Source organism: Esox lucius, chromosome 18, assembly GCF_011004845.1.
Source record: "Esox lucius isolate fEsoLuc1 chromosome 18, fEsoLuc1.pri, whole genome shotgun sequence".
In the NCBI taxonomy this organism is placed as follows: Eukaryota; Metazoa; Chordata; class Actinopteri; order Esociformes; family Esocidae; genus Esox; species Esox lucius.
In genome coordinates, this window is record NC_047586.1 from 12218615 (window position 1) to 12239152 (window position 20538).

At 45.4% G+C, this 20538-nt stretch overlaps 1 protein-coding gene across 6 annotated transcripts in view; it reads right to left on the reverse strand.

Annotated features, from left to right (window-relative positions):
• Window positions 1-373: 373 nt before the first annotated feature.
• The window catches only part of hivep2a (HIVEP zinc finger 2a), an 80165-nt gene continuing 60000 nt past the window's right edge, over window positions 374-20538 (reverse strand). For 5 of the 6 annotated variants that reach the window (XM_010882589.5, XM_010882585.5, XM_010882586.5 and 2 more), the window contains 7 exons: window positions 14012-14069; window positions 8784-13914; window positions 8412-8563; window positions 7624-7799; window positions 5526-5627; window positions 4209-5131; window positions 374-2818 (listed from right to left, as the gene is read on the reverse strand). In XM_010882589.5, coding sequence (XP_010880891.4) covers window positions 2201-2818; window positions 4209-5131; window positions 5526-5627; window positions 7624-7799; window positions 8412-8563; window positions 8784-13673 — 6861 coding nt within the window. In that variant the 5' untranslated portion in view covers window positions 13674-13914; window positions 14012-14069 and the 3' untranslated portion in view covers window positions 374-2200. The remainder of the gene's footprint in view (window positions 2819-4208; window positions 5132-5525; window positions 5628-7623; window positions 7800-8411; window positions 8564-8783; window positions 13915-14011; window positions 14070-20538) is intronic. The other variant, XM_029114659.2, reaches the window with a different exon arrangement.

A 20538-nucleotide genomic window follows, 5' to 3' on the forward strand; every position in this document is an offset into this window, starting at 1 on the left:
GGGTTTTACAGAAGGTATGACAGTTTACTTGACGGTTTAGTATAAACTAAAAGCCTACTCCTGGTTTGTGTGCATTGAATCATGATGTGTCTATGGTACTGTAATGCAGGACATACTGTACTGTGATTTCGCAAATGTAAAGTCCACAAAATATTTAAATATGAGTCACTTACTGACATAAAGAATGAAAGTATCCATTGCTTTTTATTGTAGTCATATTTATTTGAAAACAACAAATCCTTTTTATTTCCACCTGTACTGTGATTCATCATTGAAACTGGGGTCTTACATGATATTGTAATTTCCACTAAACATCACAAAGTTACCCTTATTATGTATGTTTACCATTTTCCTTTTTTTTGTTTCCATACAATGATTTGTGCTTTGATACCTTCAATTTAAAGACATGTTAATACAATTAAGTGAATACCAGGGACTACTGACAAAAATGTCCAAAGAGTAAATTACACAGATCTTATACACACCATACAAAATACAGATATACACAGAAGAGTGCACTGGCTGAATGCTCCTATTCGATTAGGTTGTTTATTCGCAAACAGTTTTTAAAAGCAACTGGATTCCTAATCCCACTTCCAAAATTGATATATTATGGGACTGTAATCTCAAAATTTAGGAAACATAAGGTGCATTTTTCAGAGTTTGGGGTATGCCTTTTAAAAAGTCTGATGAACTGATGGCATTGGCTAGAATTTACTTTTTGTATAAAGGTGTATGACTGTGTGTATGCGTTTGTGTATATGTGTGTCTGTATATGTGTGTCTGTGTGTGTGTGTTTGTGTGTATGAGTACAAATCCATGGGCATTCAATATTTACATCTGCTGGAATGTTCCCCATACTAATCAATAAATCAAGTACTTCAAGCAACGTGATTCACAGAAGATCAAACTATCTTTAATATTTCACTACTACTTCATTAAGCGTTGAATGAATAACCAAAAAAAATAAATGCAGATGTGCACATGTTGATTCACTTAATGCTGGACAGTTCTACTACATTTTTTAAAAAAAAAAAAAAAAAAAAAAAAGGAACAAAATTAAATCACAAATAGTGTAGCCAATCTAGCGAATAGGAGAGAAAAAGGTACAAGCATTTAGAACCAACTACCATACTGTATGTGGGTGTCAATCTAAAACTTAAGTGCAGATATATATTCTATATATATATATTTATATATTTATATACTAGGTATATATTCTGGTAAATTTAATAACATGTATATACCTCCAAGTAAAGTGCATTCACTTAGGTGTATATAAATACTTCTAACATATAAAGCCATTTTACAGTGTACATATGTTTTGCTCTAATTACGCCATAGCAAAACCCATGCTTTACATAGAAAAGGCATCCACAACATTAAGAAAAATTTACAATTTATGAAACATGATACAATAAATAGTATTATAGAATTGCTGCTGTACACAAAAGCCATTTAATTTCACTCATATAAAAATATGTTTTAGTGCAACCTTACATGTGTTGATACTTCACATCATTCAGACTCAAGTGTCTAAAAAAGACGGGAAGTTGCATTTATTACAAAGCTGATACACAAACTTGATATATTTACATATCTTCCTGCTTAATATGCTTATAAGAATATAAGCAAAAAGTAAAGAAAAGGCACACACATCTGTACATTTAAAAGTACCAGGCTGGGAGTCCATAAGCAATTTGGTCAGGCTCATATATAAGTTAACATATACTGTAAGTATATTCTTTGAAACTTTAAATAAGAAATTGTTAAAATAGCAAACCAGGTTATAAAAGGCATGCTATACACATACATTGAAACTACAGAGTATCTACTTAAAGACTTGTTTGTGTGTGTATTTGTGTGCGATTGTATAGGTTGATGTCTTTATGTTGCATGTCTCCCTTTTTAACAACGTTCACCTGCTCTCTGTGGCGTCCTTTGATATATGGTTGCCTCTCTTTGTGCTTGCTGGCCTTTCCCCTGGGCCCTGCCAACCTGGCAACCTCTGCCAGGGGACACACAACACGGTGGCCTGGTCCTGCCAAGGGACCCACAGCGCGGTGGCCTGGGCCTGGCAAAGGGACCCACTGCGCCCTTCGATGTGACCAGGAGGGAGGTTTCCCAGCTGGAGCTGGAGTGTCGGGGGAAGGGGGAGGCAGAGCGGCCAGCCAGGGGGGACTGCTTGACCTGTAGGCCACTAAAGTGCTGAATCCTGCTGGGGGCGCTCTCCTGAGGGCGGGGATAAGGGGTGTGAGACGGGTGAGGCCTCAGGGGGGGTGGCTCTCGGGTGGGCATCTGAAGAGCGACCCGCTACGTCCTTTTCCGAAGTGTCATGTTCCGTGGCGATGCAGAGCGAGGCGATAGCTTTGGTACAAGTCTGTATGCTCTCCTCCTGTTGCTTATTGTCCTTGCTGTCGGACAGTTCTGCTTCGTCCTGGTGACTTCCGGACCCGGCTAAGGACGGTCCGGGAGAGGGCGCCGGCGTCCCCACAGACGACGAGGCTTTGGGGCATTGGGGTGAGTCGGACAAACCTGCGGAGCCCCGGGCACCGTCACCTCTTTCCGCAAGGTGGATGGAAGCTTCGCTGGCGCTGGACTCCTCCGACGTGCTCTTCTGCAGTGGGAGGCGGGCCGGGTGGGCAAGGCCCGTGACGGAGGCAGGCACAGAGTGCACCATCTGGATCCCCCCGATGGGGATCATGGGGAAGGGCGTTCGGACCTGCTGCTGGGAGTGCAGGGGGAGGTGGCTGAACAGGCCCCGATGGGCCCTCGGGGACTCCTGGCTGCTGTGGGGAGGGGAGACCTTTCTCTGGTCCTGAAACAATACAAAGTGAATTCAGAACAAAACAGATGTATAGCATCCCAGTACTATTATTTTCCTAAGTTTGAGTTGAACGATTGAAAGGCATGATAACACAGTATATCAACATAGAATATAGCCCAAGCATACCGTATGAATCAAATAATCCACACTGTGGTACACCCAAAAATGTAATATCATATAATTTGGGTTAGTAAAGACTGTGAAAGAGGAAAAGACTGCTTTTAATGGATTTTCAGAAGGTAGGAAAAATCCACATTCATATGACGAAACTATTACCAGCTAAAAAGTCAAATATGAATATTTGCGAAATTGCTGAGGTAGACTCTTTTTCATGCTTTATTTTAACAAGGGTTCCTGGAAAGTTGGGTTTAACAAGACCCTTAAGAACAAAAACAGCAGTTATTAACCAGTAAGTGATGAGCCAAACTTACATCATGGCTACGACTTCCTTATCGTCATATCCCTCAGTACTATGTAAACCAACCAGTCAGCTTGGAGAGCAGTACAATGACTCCACAGCATATCTACATTGAAATGCTCGCAGACCCTATAGTGGGGTCTGAATGGGACCCGCTCTGAGTCAATGTGACCTTGCAACACATCAAACCAATCAAATTTTTTGCTTGGGCGGAGCTTCAACAGTGCTCACTAGATTAATGTTGTAGGTGCAACAGTGCGTGAGGATGGTTTGTAAACCGCCAATTAAAACCTTATCAAAATATTTAAATGTATGCTGATTCTGTACAAAGTACAAACTTGTGGCAACAGAATTCAGTTTTCTGACAGGTGTTTTTCGTCAATGTTGCAAACTAGCATACGTTTAAAAAAAAGTTATTTGTGGAAGGATAGGGTAGACCAAGAACCACTGTGCACTGAATGCTCCACAAAGATCATTTCACTTGTTGGAATCCAATAACTATTTTTAAGTCAACCTAATGTGACGTGGATAGCTGATGTGGCCTATCAACCAAGAAATTCCAAACACCACTGTGTTAAGTTACATAAAAGAAACGTCTTTGACATGTAATGTATTATAATAAACACTTTCATGTTAAAGACTACTATGGTTGTTGGAACCATTTAACTGTGATAAAAGGGTTTCCGTAAAAAAGCTTTACACTGGGTTCTTTAATAAAGAACCTTTAGATGATAAAACGGTTCTTGGTAGAACCCGATTAAGCCACCAAACCAGTCTGAAAACAGTGAAAAAATGACCATGTAGGGGAGGGTTCTTAAAACAACATCAATATTTCTACTGGTAGCCAGCAGTCTAATACAAAATCAAACAAACTTCCTAGGGAGGCCTGACAGAGACGTGATTTCAGGGGTTATGTTTACAGAGGACTAGTCCTTACAATTAGTCACAACCGCAGTAACTTACCGTCTCCATCTCGGAATGGCTCCTGCCGCGCTGGCCCAGTGGCAATATTTCCGAGTGCAGGTGCTGGCCCAGGCTCCAGGGGGCGCTGTGGTGGTGCATGCCCCTCCTGGGGGAGACCGGTCTGACCATGCCCCGGTGGTGACCACGTGGAGACAGTTCCCTCCTGCCCACCAGGTCCCTGCCCGGCGGCATGGGCTGTCCGGCCTTGGACCTCGGCGACAGGTCCCCCCGGGGTGACAGGTCCCTCCTGAAGGTGACGTCTCTCTTGGGGGATACGTGCCTGAGGGGGGACACCTCTCTGCGGGGCGACAGGCGGCCGCGGGGGGACAGGTCGCGGCGCGGCGAGAGGTACTTGCGCGAGGAGGAGGTGGGGGAGGGCTCTCGTAGTGGGGACGAGTCCAGGCCTGGGGAGGAAAGGCGAGACGGGGACAGGTCGAATGAGGAGGAACTGTGGTCTGGGGACAGGCCAAAGTCCTCATCCATAGAGCTGGGTACGTCCAGCCTACTCTTATAGTCCTCGCCGAGAGCGCCCTGCAGTAGCCGCTGGTACTCCGCCATCTGGCCCTGGCCGGCTCGTTCGCTGGGCACCATAAGCTGGGTGATCTGGATGCTGGGCAGGCTGGTGAAGTAGCTGAAGAGGGGCGGTTTGGACCCGTGGCCCAGGAGGTCTGAGGAGCAGGTGCCCTGAGATGCCGCCACAGCCGTAACGGAGAGAGATGGCACGCCATAGGGCTGAGGGCTGGTGCTTCTGGAGCGCGTCTTGGGTGTGGAGTCGCCATCATAATCATCCTCGTCATCCTCGTCATCGTCCACCTCATCCCCGTCATCCTCGCCACCGTCAGAGTCATCTGCGTCTGAGAACTGGTGGTTCGCCATGATGCCTGACATCTTCATGGACTCTCTCTGGCCATCCTCGCCATTGTCTAAAAAGGAAATGATGATCCAGTTGAACGACTGGGATTGTACTAATAGCTGACTACTTATTTCTCCAAGACGAAGCCTTAAAAAATACCTTACTTAATGTACAAACACAGTAGTTAGTCATTTTGCAGATGTTCTACAGCAACTACAATTCATTTCCTTTGGATTCAAAGGATCGCTGGAATTACTTTCCATTCTATGCAGAATGATGAGAATCATGCTGGGAACATTTTAACTCTCTATCTTGAATTTGGATCATTTTATATAAATCTAGCAGAGAGCATGCTTCTGTTTTTCATAATGATAGTTGTCCCTGTTCCATGACGAGGGCCCAGCATTTCTTGAATATTGGTTCTTTTCTACACAACGTGCACAATCAGTCTGTCTGATTCATACCAGCTTCACCTGTGTCTGCATCCTCCACCGATGTCACTGAGACCCCGAGCTCCAGGCATTTCTTCATGTGGGCTTTCGACTTCATGTGTTTTGTCAGATTTCCTGAAATCAGAGTTCATGAGTCTTACTGGAAAATCTTACCGGATATGTGGCCTATCAATTCACCAATAAACACTTCACCAGAGAAAACATGCTGTGTAAATGTTTGAATAGGTTGATTCCAAAATGGGATAAACACATTCCATATTGCATGTTTTCAGGAATTTGTATTCTGTATTTCACCGGAAACCAGGTGAAGAAAACATCAGGGGGCAGCATTCCAACCCATGCTGTAGTATAACATTTGAACTTGAGGCAGCAGCTTAGACTACCTTAGGCTACAGAAACACAAATTCTTCCTCTGAAATGAAAAACACTAGAAATTATTTAAAAATGCACAAATCTCAGACATTTTTAAAGTCACGCCTCCCCTTTCAATGTTCTGTATAACACACATGTGAATAGGAGGTTTAAACCAAATCAGCCATAACATAACATTATGACCACCTGACTAATATTGTGTAGGTCCCTCCTCCCTCTCCGACCCATCGAGGCATGGACCCCACTTGACCTCTGAAGTTGTGCTGTGGTATCTGGCACCAAGACGTTAGCAGCAGATCCTTTAAGTCCTGTAAGTTGCGAGTTGGGGCCTCCATGGATCGGACCGGTTTGTCCAGCACATCCCACAGATGCTCGATTGGATTGAGATCTGGGGAATTTGGAGGCCAAGTCAACACCTTGAACTCGTTGTTGTGTTCCCCAAACCATTCCTGAACCATTTTTGCTTTGTGGCAGGGCGCATTATCCTGCTGAAAGAGGCCAATGCCATCAAGGAACACCGTTGCCATGAAAGGGGGTGCATATGGTCTGCAACAATGCTTAGGTAGGTGGTACTTGTCAAAGTAACATCCACATGAATGACAGGACCCAAGGTTTCCCAGCAGAACATTGCCCAAAGCATCACACTGCCTCCTGCTTGCCTTCTTCCCATAGTGCATCCTGGTACCATGTGTTCTCCAGGTAAGCGACGCACACACACCCGGCCATTCACGTAATAAAAGAAAACGTGATTCATCCAACCAGGCCACATTCTTCCATTGATCCGTGGTCCAGTTCTGATTCTCACGTGCCCATTGTAGGCGCTTTCAGCAGTGGACAGGGGTCACCATGGACAGCCTGACTGGTCTGCGGCTACGCAGCCCCATACGCAGCAAACTGTGATGCACTGTGTGTTCTGACACCTTTCGATCAGTACCAGCATTAACTTTTTCAATTTAAGCTACAGTAGCTCGTCTGTTGGATCGGACCACACGGGCCAGCCTTCGCTCCCCACGTGCATCAATGAGCCTTGGCCGCCAATGACCCTGTCGCTGGTTCACCGCTTTTCCTTCCTTGGACCACTTTTGACAGGTAATGACCACTGCAGACCGGGAATACCCCACAAGAGCTGCAGTTTTGGAGATGCTCTGACCCAGTTATCTATCCATCACAATTTGGCCCTTGTCAAAGTCATTCAGATCCTTACGCTTGCCCTTTTTTCCTGCTTCTAACACATCAACTTTGAGGACAGAATGTTGCTGCCTAATATATCCCATCCCCTGACAGGTGCCATGATAACAAGATTATCAGTGTTATTCACTTCATCTGTCAGTGTTCATAATGTTATGCCTGATCGGTGTATATCAGAAACAGAATATCACAAAGAGGACAGGCACCAAAAAAAAAATCTGTTTCACATACAGGTATTTTATGCGTTACCGGACTGAAAAGAGGTCAAAGATAGAGGAGAGAGTACTTTACTGAAAGAGCAGATGTGGGATTCAAACCCACGCTGTAGCAGTATAAGGGTATCAGAGGCAGCGGCTTTGACAGCCGGACCACCACACATACCATCATATTTTTTATAAAATATTTTGGAACTAAGCTTTTCTTTCCACTCATACAGAAATCCTGTTTTAGTGTGATCAATTCATATGTTTGAATAAACAGGCTGAATTGCGAAAGATAAATAGGTGTTCATTCGCATAAACGTGGTTACATGAAACAGACGAAATCTCACCTTTAGTTTTAAAAGCAAAGTTGCAGAACTTGCAGACATACGGCCTGACATCGGTGTGTGTGCGGATGTGTTTCTTCAGCATGCTTGGCTTCTTACAGCGGATCCCACACTCTTCACAGATGTACTTCCCTCTTCCTCTACCACGCACGTAAACATAGTCTTCATTGGATTTGTACCTAAAATCATAACAAGACCAGGTTTTTCAATGCTATAGGAGTGCTTTCATATGAATGTGTTAAGGGAGTAAATATCAAATAGATCAAACAGGCCACTTTTCACTTTACTAGATCAAAAAGCCTTTTACTGTTCAGTGAAAATTATTCTGGTGTCAAATTCAACTGGATATGGGTCTGAGATGTTTTAACAGCTGTTACTATTTATGAAATTGAATTATTATAATTTGTTCTCACTGTATATGGGAATATCATAAAAGAATCATTCCAGGTATGTGATTTTGAAAAAACTGAAAACATTCTTTGATCTATTAATCATTCGCCAGTAGAGGTTATAGTAGTCACACACAGCAGCCAATAAAACCACAAAAGGTTAAATAACAACATTTTCTCTCAAACAGTAGCAGTACTCTGCTTTATTGAAACGTGCCTACTGGTATGAAATAATGTTACTACAGTAGCAAGCTTATACAACTTTGGCCTTTCACAAACATGTAAATGTTATGTAAAAGTCACAACAATATGAACACTTAAACAGTCGTCTCAAGGTGTTTCAATAACACTGAAAGGCTTTCAATGACATTTTAATGGTTAATGAAAGCCAACTTCACATACCCTCCATCAAAGATTTTGATGCGAGTGGGCTCAGCCTGTTTTGAGGAGACTTCCTTCTCTCCATGGTCCTCCTTGACACGTTCCCTGGAGCTAAGCCCCTTGATTTTCTTCCCATATTTGTTCACATCTCGTTGCATAAGGTCTGGCTTCATCTGTAAATGGAAAACAAGTATAATGGATAACAATCAGATAAATCCTCACAAACAACTAAAACAAACTTGATGGTAGATGCCTTGATGGTAGAAAAATGCCTTTTATTTCACACCGTTTTCTAATAGTGTAGGGGGGTTAAAGCTTGGAATTGAAAAACCTTTTTTACTGTAGTAAATACATCAACTGTGAATAAGAGGTATATTGTATGTGACATATTACCTGCTCAAACTTCTGCTTCCAAGCTTGAGAGGACACAAGTTTTCCAGTCCCGGGTCGATACATGTCAGCCATTGTGTAGGTTTCCGGGTTCTTCCTCTGCTTGGAGCAGAGCAGGGCCAAAGTAGCCTTGGTGCTGAGACTGAGAGGGTTAGGGTTGTAAGAGCTGACACACCAAGAGCCGTAGACAGAAGTCAGAAGAGTTGTCTGAGCATCATTTGGCTTGGTGTAATTCAGGAAGCACCAGCTGACACTGGTTGTTGTTCGAAGACTGGGGAACTGAAAAAACTGCTGAACGTCAGCCAGATCCGTGAGCAGCAGACTGCCTCCAGCAGCACTCCCACTCTGATTGGCAGCCAGCTGCACCAGCATGTTGACAGGGATCTTGTTGCCCATAGGTGGTTTGGCCTCCTCTTGAGTGGCACTGGAAGAGACCATAGACTGTGGGCTGGAGCTAGCCTCTGGGGTAGAGGAATCGTCAACGTCTAGCTCCTCTGGGGACTCTCTGCCACCAGGGGGTTCCGTCACAATTTGCAGAGGCGGAGTGAAGCTGTCAGCTGGTGGCACGTCAGGTATGTGTGGCGCGTTGGAACGCACTGGGATTTTGGTGGAGGGGAAGTCTTCTGACGGGGAGGCGGACATTCTCTCCTGGTCATCCCCGGAATCCTCGCTCTTCAGAGGAGCTTGCTTTGGTAACTTGCTGTTATCTTTTGAAGCACTTAGTTCTACAGCGCTAAGCTCCTTTACAATCTGACCGTACATCTTCTCTTCCTTCACGCGTTTCTGCTGTTTGGTCTCTATGAAGAGTTCCAGACTACTGGCCGGTGATAGCATCCGTTTGCTTCCCCCGATACTGGAGGACGCATCCGTGGTGGAGATGGTACCCGATGTCAATGACAGCGGAATCCCTGTGTTAAGTCTCCCGTGTTCAGTGTTAATTTCTGGTGCATTCCACAGTGGATAACGTAGAGCTCCCTCAGGCTGACCAAGGATCTGAGATAAGTTAAAGGCAACCGAGTGCTTTGAAACACAGCCACCAGTGAGTGAACAAGATGATACACTCTCGGAGCATATGACTCTTGCTGAATAGGTGCTCTGTCCATGGTTAGCTACAAGTTGGGAAACACTTGTGTACATAACACTTCCATAAGATGGCACATGAGTGTGTATCCTAACAGGCACTACCATACCTGGGAGAGATGGCTGTGAACCTGCATTCTGAGTGGCAAAGATTGGCTGGACCTGTTGCAGGAGCACTGTGCTCTCGGTGAGGGCCACTTTAGATGGTAGAGAGGAATAATGCTGGGACTGGGGGGTGGCTCTGGGTGGATACTGATAGTTTTGACTGATAGCACCGTTAGCCTTTGCATCGCACTGCTCCTGAATCTGCTGTAGCTGATGAAGAGGTGGGTGGGATTTTTGGAGCGAATGTGCTAGACTAGGCTGTCTGATATGTAGTTTCTGTAATTGGTGTGGCTGGAAAGCCAGATTTTGCTTGTGTCTCTGTGTGGACTCGGGATGCCAAAACAGGCCTGGCTGAAATGGCAGGAAAGGCAGTGAAGCCAAGCTGCTCTGGAGTGAGGAGTACTGCATTGCTTCCTGGCTCATGAGCTCATGACCTGGATGCTCTGCCTCTGATGACTGCTGACTTGGCAGACGAGGTGTCTTTTGTAACAGTGGTGGGTCGTCCTGGCTGTCCTCACTAATGCTCTGTTGTAGGTGATGATGATGTGACCCTTTCTTAGGTCGTGCTACTTCGCTGGCTGATGCACCATGAGAACCTTGAGAGGAGGGGACACTCTGCCAAGACGGATGTCCATGATCAAAGTGTTCTTGCTTGATAGTCATTTCAAGAGCCCCTTGCTCATGCACCACAGTCTCAGGGTAAACACTGAGGGAGGCCTGCCTTACTAGGAAGCCTCGCCTCCGTTCTTTCATGGCTGATGCACTGGCATAGACCTCTCCCTGTCTGGAAGATGTTGTGAGGCTGCCATAGTCAAAGGACTTGCTACGGATCTCAGGGATCTCAGTGGGCAGAGCACAGGGAGCCTGCTCTGATGAGGAACGTCTCATCTCCCTTTGCTGGTGATGGCCGGGGATGGTGAGAGAGTTGCCACTGTACTCAGACTGCTTAGTAAAGTCATCCTGCTTGGTAGGTGATACAGACTTGAGACTCTCTTCCCTGTCGAAAGACATGGAAAAGCTGGAGCTGTGGGACAGGTTGCTCTCCTGACTGGGGCTCCTGGACAGGCTGGTGCAGGACTCAAAGCTGGACTCTCCAGAGGAGTGTTCCAGATCTGCCAGACGCAGACGCTTCTTCTTAGGAGGCAGCTTTTCCGCAGGGAGCTGAGAAAGAGTCTCACTCCTCTGAGGCCACTGGAACTCTTCAACATGTTTCTCTGGCTCCTTGGTCAGGACATCAGGCTCTTTCTCTGGCTTATCTGGCTCCTCGGTCACCCTGATCTCAGGCACTTGGATGTTGGGTTGACGTACAAGTTTAGGGGGCATGTGATAGGGCAGGTTGGTCGAAGCTAAATCACTTTCGCTCTGCTGCTGCTGGTCCATGCTCTCAGACCTTAGGATAGAATCGGGGATCTGCACATCCTCTATGTTCTCTATATCTGACTGCTCTGAATATTGGCTGGAGGGTTTGTCCTGCAGATAGGCTGGGTGCTCAAAGGACTCTGACTTCTCAAAGGAGTTTGGCCGACTGAGTGAGTTGGTGTGCTGAATTACAGAGATTACGTTGCCAGCAGCCTTTCTGTCACAGTCAGGAACTAGCACCACGTCCTCTGAGCACATACTGCTACAGCACGTTTCGAAACTGTCTGATTGGCTTTGCGCACTGTACATTGATCCCATGGATCCCTTTCCGGTAGGTGTTGCCTTCGAACCCTCCAGACTACCATGTTTTAAATCATAATCTCCAACCATATCCACTGAGCCACTGCAACTACTGTCATACTGGCCAGGGCCATCCTCCTCATCCCCTACACTCTTTTCCTTTCTGCGTTTACGAGTGGCAATCTCTGTCATTCCCACTTTAGAACCATAAGGGCTGTATGCTATATGCTCTGGCACCACAGAACCTCGCTCACCTGGCCTTAATGCTGCAGATGCTGCTGCGTTTTTGGGAGCGTGTCCATGAGCGTCTGACTCACCATGCCCTTCATGTACAGAGTGCTCAAAAGCTGCCTGTCTCCTAAGCCTCCTAAGCCTGTCAGCAGCGCCCGGGTAGAAGACATCATCAGTGGTCATCATCTCATCAAATGAGTGGCTCACTCTTATCCCCGGTGGGACATTGAGGTTGGTTGGAGAGGATGTTGGCATTGAGTTACTCCTAATGAGTGGCCCTGAATCAGTAGGAGCCTCTAGTAGACCTGTATTGCTTTGGCAAGGGCCTGTGGGATACTGCTTAGGGTCAATGCCTGCTAGTACTGGCGCTTCCCTGCTATCGTTTCTGAAAAAAATATGGTCCTCAGATATCTTTCCCATGACTATGTTAGTGTCTTGGCTAACAGTTGCCATGCCTTCTGCAATGGATTGTCTGGATCTAGCAGAGTTTGGTTTGTAATACCAAGTCCGACCAAACATGATCTCCTCATATGACTTTGCATTTGTGTTGGGAGGGCTGATCTGTTGCTCTGCACTTTCTGAACGGGAGAAGTAGCCAGAGTCCGTGCTGCCTTTGCTGTGTGGACTCAACAGGTTTAGGGACTGCTGGGATTGCTGGTCAGAGTCCTGGGATCCCTTCTTCTCTGTCAGTCGCAGAGCCAGCCTCTGTTTGATAGTGGGAGAGTCATCCATGCGGCCTACTTGAGAGCTGATGTGAGAATCTTTGAGGTCTGTGAACAGGGGGCACTCCACTGCCGTTGGCGGCACACCTTGTTTTGAGACGATCAGGATTGGTACTTTCACAGATGCCATTGCTAGTTCCTCAGCAGAGTCTGCATACGCCGGCTCTCCACCCTTTCCCATTGTGCTTTTGTCCACCTCAAATGATATCTGGGGTATGGGGCTGCCTTTGTCCATGAACATGGAGGGCTCGGCTGTCTCCTCGTCGGTGTCTGTGCTTTGTTCGCCGTCTGAGTGTACCTCGGTCTCTCCCACAGAGGATGCCTGGTCCATGTCTGTGCGTGAAGCTGCCAGTTCGGAGAATGGTACTAGTCCGGCTTTGATAGCATGGGCGTGAGATTTTCTGTGTTTGTACAAATTACTCTTGGTTTTAAATGAGAACCCACAGGGGACACAAGGGTATGGGCGTTCCCCCGTATGTGAACGAATGTGCTTCTTCAGTACGCTGGGTTTAGCACAAGCTCTTCCACAGTAGTGGCAGATGTACTTCCCGGGCTTCTTGGGTTTCTGCTCCTTCTTATAACCCTCCTCTGGAGGCTCTGACTGGGAATACTGACCAAAAGAACTGGGCAAACTGGGAGATTTCTGCCGGGGGAAGCCTCCATGGGCTCGCGGGTGTCCAGTGAATATGTCATCTGAAGGGAGTTGTCCAGCGAAGGGCCAGGCATGGGCCTCCAGACCAGGCTGCGGCTTTGCTCCGGACACAAAGCGCTCTTGCATGGGCTGCTGCGGGTACGGTTGTGGTAACTGGTAGGAGTAAGTACGGGGGAAAGCCTGTGCGTACTGACTGTCTTGAGATGACTGACTCATTGCAGTTGATAGCAGCTTACCAGAGCCATAGCCTTGTGCTGAGCCAGTAACATTGCTGCCACCCGCACCACTTTGCAGGCTTTCGCGATGCGAGTGCCTCTTTCCCTCTGGGTCAGCGAAAGCGCTTCTTTTTGTGCCAGCTGACGGCTCTGAGGCCCACTTCCTTTGCAGCTTCTCCCGGGGCTCCTTGGTGCATTTTTGTCCAGCAGTAGATTCACGTGGCTCCATTGTCCCTCTAGAGACTACAGTTGGGTTTCTCAAGGGTCAAATGTCAGATGCTGTAACACCTGGAGTTCTTAAACAAAGGGGCCTTCCATTGCTAAGGTTGTTGGGTTGTTCCACATTTGAGTCACAAAGATCCTCTGTAGTCTGCATCAGAACACTTTCTTTCTGGCAATCATACTGTAAACATGCTTCTACCCTCCAATGTTTGTCCAGTTCATTGCATTTATGAAGATGGGTGAGAGATCTGAAAATTAAAACAGAATAGGAATGAATGCCATAAACTGTAAAATAATAGTTTTTGAAATCATGATAATCAGGATTGATTAAAACTAAACACTTACCTGTCTTCAAAAAAGTGCTTGTAGATTTCCCTACTATCACAACTTCCTTGTGTTGGACCTACAGAGGAGAGAAAAATAATTATATTATGCAAAAAATAAAATACCTCAGAGAAGACACGTCAATAACTGACAATCATTTTCTAATTATTTAGTTAAGTTGTCCTTTATCCCCTGTACAAAGGCATGTCGTACAAGAGCACATTCTAAATAAGATTGAAATTGAAATATTTCTAACAAGTAGTGTCTGATTGAGTCACTCTCTCCGGCTAACAATGAATCATCAATAACATCTTAGCCCACACAGTTCCTAAAAGATACAAAATAGTAAAAATAGTCGTTGGAATGGAAGTGACGTTAGACATCATACGTGCGTGGGTGACCAAAGGGCAAGTCATAAAGGAAGTACTAACACAACCATTTTTCTTTTCAATGGCTTTGGTTTGATTTGACCTTATTCACTGTACATACACATACTGCAGTGTAAACACTAAAACTATAAATACACCTACGTACCTTTTAGATTCTATTTTTGAGTGCAAACGTACAGAAACCACACTGTCACCTAATTACAGAATGAACCCAATGTCTGAGCTTAACTTGCTGAACCTGCAAATCTCTGCTGTGTATTTCCTCATTTCATTTTTGCCTCTTTGATTGCGACAGACACACACAAGGCCCCTTTGCTCTGTGTAGGAGCTGTTTGACGTGGGTGTCTGGAGGCCAACGTGAGAACTAAAAATAGCTCCGCAGAAAACCACGGGTATTTTTAGCACCTGAAACATTAACTTTTGGTCGATTTTTGTTTTCATACTCTTCCATGCTGTAATACAGAAAGAATGTGCGTAAACACCAAGACAGACCATACATCCTCTGTGGAGGCCGGAGTTAGACAAATGGTGGTTGGATGGATATTAGTTACAGTTGAGATTCACTTTCTGTAAAAGCCACCTACAATACCATTAAAAAGGTCAAGTGTGTATGTGAAAACAGCTAAACAAAGCAGTCTCAATTGAAACCTACATCAGTTGTAGCATACCGACGTAATAAAATATAATTTATTCAATGACTGTATTACTGCACTGTATAAACTTAATGATGGACATTATATAGGAATGATACTGAGGTTTAAACTTAAAACTCACCCTAGCTGATTTTCACAAAATATGCTCTTCTCAGTTAGGACTGGGAATTGCCATAATACGATATTAACACGAAAATAATGTGGCGATACAATATATACTGTGATTCTCCAGATGTTCACAATTCTATACATATTGGGATTGATTATTGGGATCTTGCTGCATTTCAATTTTCCAAATATATTGCTCTTCATATGTTTGTTGCAGAGGGACAAGAACAAGTCTTTACAAAAAAATGACTTCAATAAAACAAGCTTTGCAGAAAACTGGTACTTAAATAACTTCACAAAACAGATATGATCTTTAATTTTAGAAACAATATTACATTATGTATGCAAATATATCAACAATTTCCCTACTATTCTCCTTATAATGCCATAGCAAAACAATCACTGAGTGGAAGAAAGCTATTGGTGAAAGTCTGAGTCAGTTTTATATAGATTATTTAACTTAATTGGGTCTACACTGAAACGCCAACTACCTTTCTTACACTTCCCAACTGGGATGAGGTCTTTGTGCTAATTGTTCCAGCTCTTGGCCCAGGAGGAGATTGCAACACGTTATGACGTTAAAATGGGGCCTCCAATTCTATAAAGCCTCTTTCCTAAGACAGATACAGTTCACTCGGCGTCAGTCTAAAACCATTGATGAATTCTGCTTTGCAGTGTTTCATAAACATTACAGTTTCTAAAATCAAAGGAAAAGTATTGAATGAGTTATGTAAAGTGCCATTAATCCAAAATAAAATGCGGTCCTATTTTCTGACTGAGCGTGGGTGGGGATATTCACTGGCATCCTTTTCAAGTGGAGTACTTGGAGGAAGTGTGCGTGGGACAAACACAGAGGAAGAGTGTGTTGGGGGCACCTCACTATAGAGACAGAGTGCATCCTAAAAGATATAAACAGAAATACTCCACTGGATGATTCAACCATTTTATGTAAGACCTTAATAGTCTAACAGTATTTAGAGTGGCCTTCAGCCAACAACCAGAGCCCATGATAAGGCAGACATTTTAAACACACCTTTATCAAGCCCCCCCCCCCCCCCCCAACACCGCCCCACCACACACACACACCTCCATCAAACCTCCTCCTCCAGATGTACACATATTGTGTGGGTACAAATGTTAGCTTCCTAAGATTAGTGCTACGATTTCAATTGGGGGGGTGGGGGTGGGGGGGTGGGGGGGGGGGCGTGATGAGGGACATAGCGGTGAGAGCTTCTGCCCACCTCCGGCCTAGTTCTGGCTTCTGATCTATGGGGAATGTGGGAGGCATTGAGCCTGAGGCGCTACCAGGCCCCGCACACTGACGCACATCTGCGTGTATTGTTGCTGGTAAAATAGGAAACGTTAAAGAGGCCTTAAAACTCAAAAATACATGGCCTCTCCAATGAACGGGTAAGGTACGGAGCAGGAAAGAGGATTAAAGATTGCTTTGATATTTGTGCGTCGGTAGGTGATATTCAGGACTCAAAGTTAAGCTGCCACGTACCATTTTGAGGGGCTCGGAATTCTTTTTAAATCCAAAATAGAGAATGGAGTGAATCCTCTGAATTTATATCAAAAGTTGAAATGAATCAATGCGCTCTGTCCAGAAAAAAGTTCATTGCAGGACACGAGCACAGTAAATAAATGAATAAATAAATAAAAGTGTGAATAAAACAAAAACAGACCTGGAAAATATCTTTGTTGCCAAAGTATGATCTTTAAATATTCTGAGTCATGGTCTTTAACACTGTTATTATCGACTGTTTGGCTGTTTAAAAACTGCCAGCGTTACATAATAAACAAATAAAGGTAATTCAATCAACCTCATCTGGTTCCAGTCCCAGCTCGCTTACACAGGAAGGATTTGCAATTCAAAAATGTGTGTACATGTTTCTGTTGGTCTAAGCAGATTGACATCAGCAACTGCACCTGAGTAATTCCTCTAGAAATTCCATCTGCTATTACAGCCGACTAATTGGTCAAGAAATTATATGTGGAGCGATTTCACCTGTGAAGTTCCTCTAAAGGAAAAAAAGAAAAATAGCAAGATGCCCGCGTCATTCCGTTATCTGTTATGCCAGATGACCATTCCATTGGCACAGTGGCCTGTCTGTAGGGGTTCACCGTGACACAGTGGTGGAGTTTTTTTAGGGATCCAGTTACCCCTTCTTCTTTGTCCTCCTGATGACATCGAGTTCCCAAAGGCAATGTACTGTAGACAGGCACACACACTGGCCGTTTCTAATTTCCCTGAGCCAAACCGCCAGCGTTTCTTGTCGTTTCCAGGGCAGACTGAATAATTCAAGGCATTGCTAATTGTTTCCATTCAGTAGTTACAGAGTTTATGGTAACAAAGTCCTGACTAGGAGTGCTTCATGGTCAGCCCCCAGAGGTCTAATAGGACCCCCAGCCGTGATTCTTATTTATCTCTGTCTGCGCGCGCGCCTTGGTTTGCGTGCATGTATGTGGGTGTGTTGGCTTCTGAAAATACTAGGACGGCCATAGAAACACACACATGCATCTGCATTAAAATGTGTCTTTTCTTTGTGTCTTTCCTTGCAGTGGGAATGAAAGGGGAGCCGGGCCCTTTGTTCCAGCTATTTCAGCTCATTAGAGATGGAGGCAACTTTAACAGCTCCAACTGGCTTTAAAAACTGGCTAGCTAGGGGAAAATATGAAAGGGCTCTGAAAATAGATTGAAGCGAGGGTCCTACAATAAAGTATTGTGAGTTTTAGAGGCGTCAGGCTCAATTTTACCTGAACTGTTTCAAGGAAATATTCACAATGCGCGATATTCTAAAATTGTGTCCGTACTCCGTTAACGCAAACAGTACCGATCTATTATCGAACAATGGATGGCAGGCAGCATTATTTGTGCTTTGGACAAATCAAGATGTTGCAGGTGTTAGCATCTTGAGAATATCATAACAGGAGGGCCCGTAGACCTGGTCATTTTCAAAGAAAGAGGGTGGAGTTCTTGGACCGGGTTATTAATTATGCAGTCTTGACCCACTTCTGGGCTCCATTCAACTGGAGGTTCACATGCAGTATCATGGATTAACAGAATTCCAATGTTGTTATGACTAAAATAGGATGGGATACAAACCTCAGGAAACAATGTTCTATAACGCCCCTGGGACCGTATAACCAAAACTATCTAGAAAACAAAAAATATCCTGGAATCTCACTGAAAACCCAGCAAAAAACGATTTGTCTTCGGACAAATTCCCGACACTTTGGGTTTTGACAGCCTGTGAGATTCACCGTTTGCACAGCCAGCAGGTTTGCGGTGTGATTTTATCCCCTGTAAGCAGGTTCTGTGGATGTATCACCCAGTCTGTTTGCAAGTCAGCCCCCCCCGAGTGTCATATTGACTCCTCATTAGGAGCCCAAAGACGAAGCACAGCCTGGAGCCAGGAGAGACCGGAGCATGGAGATACTGCAGCCTGGTGAACGTGAAGAGACAAACTCAACAGGCTGAGAAGCCAGGCGAGAGACCATCCAAATCAAGCCCAGATGGTCAGCAGAGTCAGTTTGACCTCACAGAGCAATATTCACAAGCACTCTATAAGTGTATACAATGGAATGGGTGTCATGATAGGCTCAACAATGCAACATGCGATGGATATTTTGTTTCGGGACAAACCAACAAAAGAAAAAACACAAACCAGTACTGACAAATCTAATTTGGCACAAGGTTCTGAAAATAATCCTATCCGAACAGTCTTACATCCAGTCATATTCAAGTCAATACTTCAAGCAGGTAGGAGGCATAGCCGCGGCTCTTGAATAGGACGTGAGGTGATATTTTTAACACGAGGGATGTGTGTGCGTGTGTGTGAGAAGTGAAAGCAGAGAGCCGCGCTCGGCGTGGGTAGGAGGGCCTCGGCTACAGTCTCATTGAGACACGGTGAGGTGAGGAGCGTGGGAGACAGTTCCTGTGTGGGAGGAACACGCCTGAATACCATGCAACAGGGTTATCATGCTGATGAATTGGCTCTGTGAAAGGGGCTGCTTACACAACCTGGCTGGTTGGACACTCGGCCACCTCCACTCTTAGTCTCAGCTAAGAGTGGCATAAAAAAAAATAACCTGCAGAAAAGTCATTTATCTGGACTCTTATGGAGTTGCCTTGTGCCAAATCCTGATCGGGCAGCGACACCGGCCGTTGAACAAGACGTGGGCATCGGACCTCACGTCTGATGATGTGCCTGCTGATTGTGATGAATGTTATCTGCTTTTCCAAGAACGCCGGGCCATTATGCGGGGCGTAATCTATGAGCGCCAGCTATAAACAGGATCCCCGTCAGTGGTGCTGCACTACGTCCAGCCTCTCAGGCCGACAGCACACACCACGCCACAGACAGTTACCTCAGATACACTGTTTGTCTGTTTGCTCATTTGTTTATTCCCTCCAGATCCCCTCCATCAGTGTCTGATCCGGCTTCTGTCCCAGAGGACATTAGTCAGATCGGCAGACCTACGCTGTAGCAGATCAGAGCTATCATTTGGTGTTGGGGAAAGGCTTACGGTGCAGAGCAGATCCAGTTCATAACCAACCCTATCCAGAGACTGGGAATAACGTGTTAAAACGTGTTCCCAATGTTAACTGTAGAAGAAGCTTAAGAACACATTTCTTGGAAGACTTCTTGTAAGAATGTGCTATATAATTATAGAACTAAAACTAGTTCTGTGTTAAAAATAAGACCTGTTTGGCCAACGTGTGAAGAGGAATTAGCCCAGAACTGTCTGTGTACGGACAGACAGACAGGCTTCATAGGTAATGGAGGATGATATCATTTCCCCAGACAAGCCAGTCCATAAGCCAGGATGTGAATAAACACACACACAAACGTACAACCACATGCACACACTGATCACACAGCCAATGGCACACCACCACACACGCACAAACGCTCATCTCCTCATTCTCTCCTGCTCTCTCTCATTAACTCCCTCTACTCCTCTCTCAGCCAGGGGCCCAACCTGGGGTACGGGGACACTCCAGTGGTCTGAGCGTGGCGCCTGGGGTGAATCAGCTCCTTTCAACATGATGTCATGGTTGATGCAACCGGCCCTTTAGCAGCCCTGCCGTTGTCCCCGACCTGATATACGGTTACCAATCGAACAAGTGGCCAGACGGACACGGGGGGGGGGGGGGGCTCCGGCGGTGGAGGTGCAGAGGCAGGCAGGGAGGGGTTTTGGAACTCCGGCGTAATTGCGCCAGGCCTCGGTAATTGAAAACGGCATAGATGAAAGCACATATTCCCCGTGTCTGTGTACAGGCCCTTTGCTCTGAGACACTCCAGCAGGCATTTTTGCGGACTGTTGCAATGCTGGAAAGAGCAAAGGGGGGGGGGGGGGGCATCAGCTTCCACTCCGGTTGGACTTTGGATTT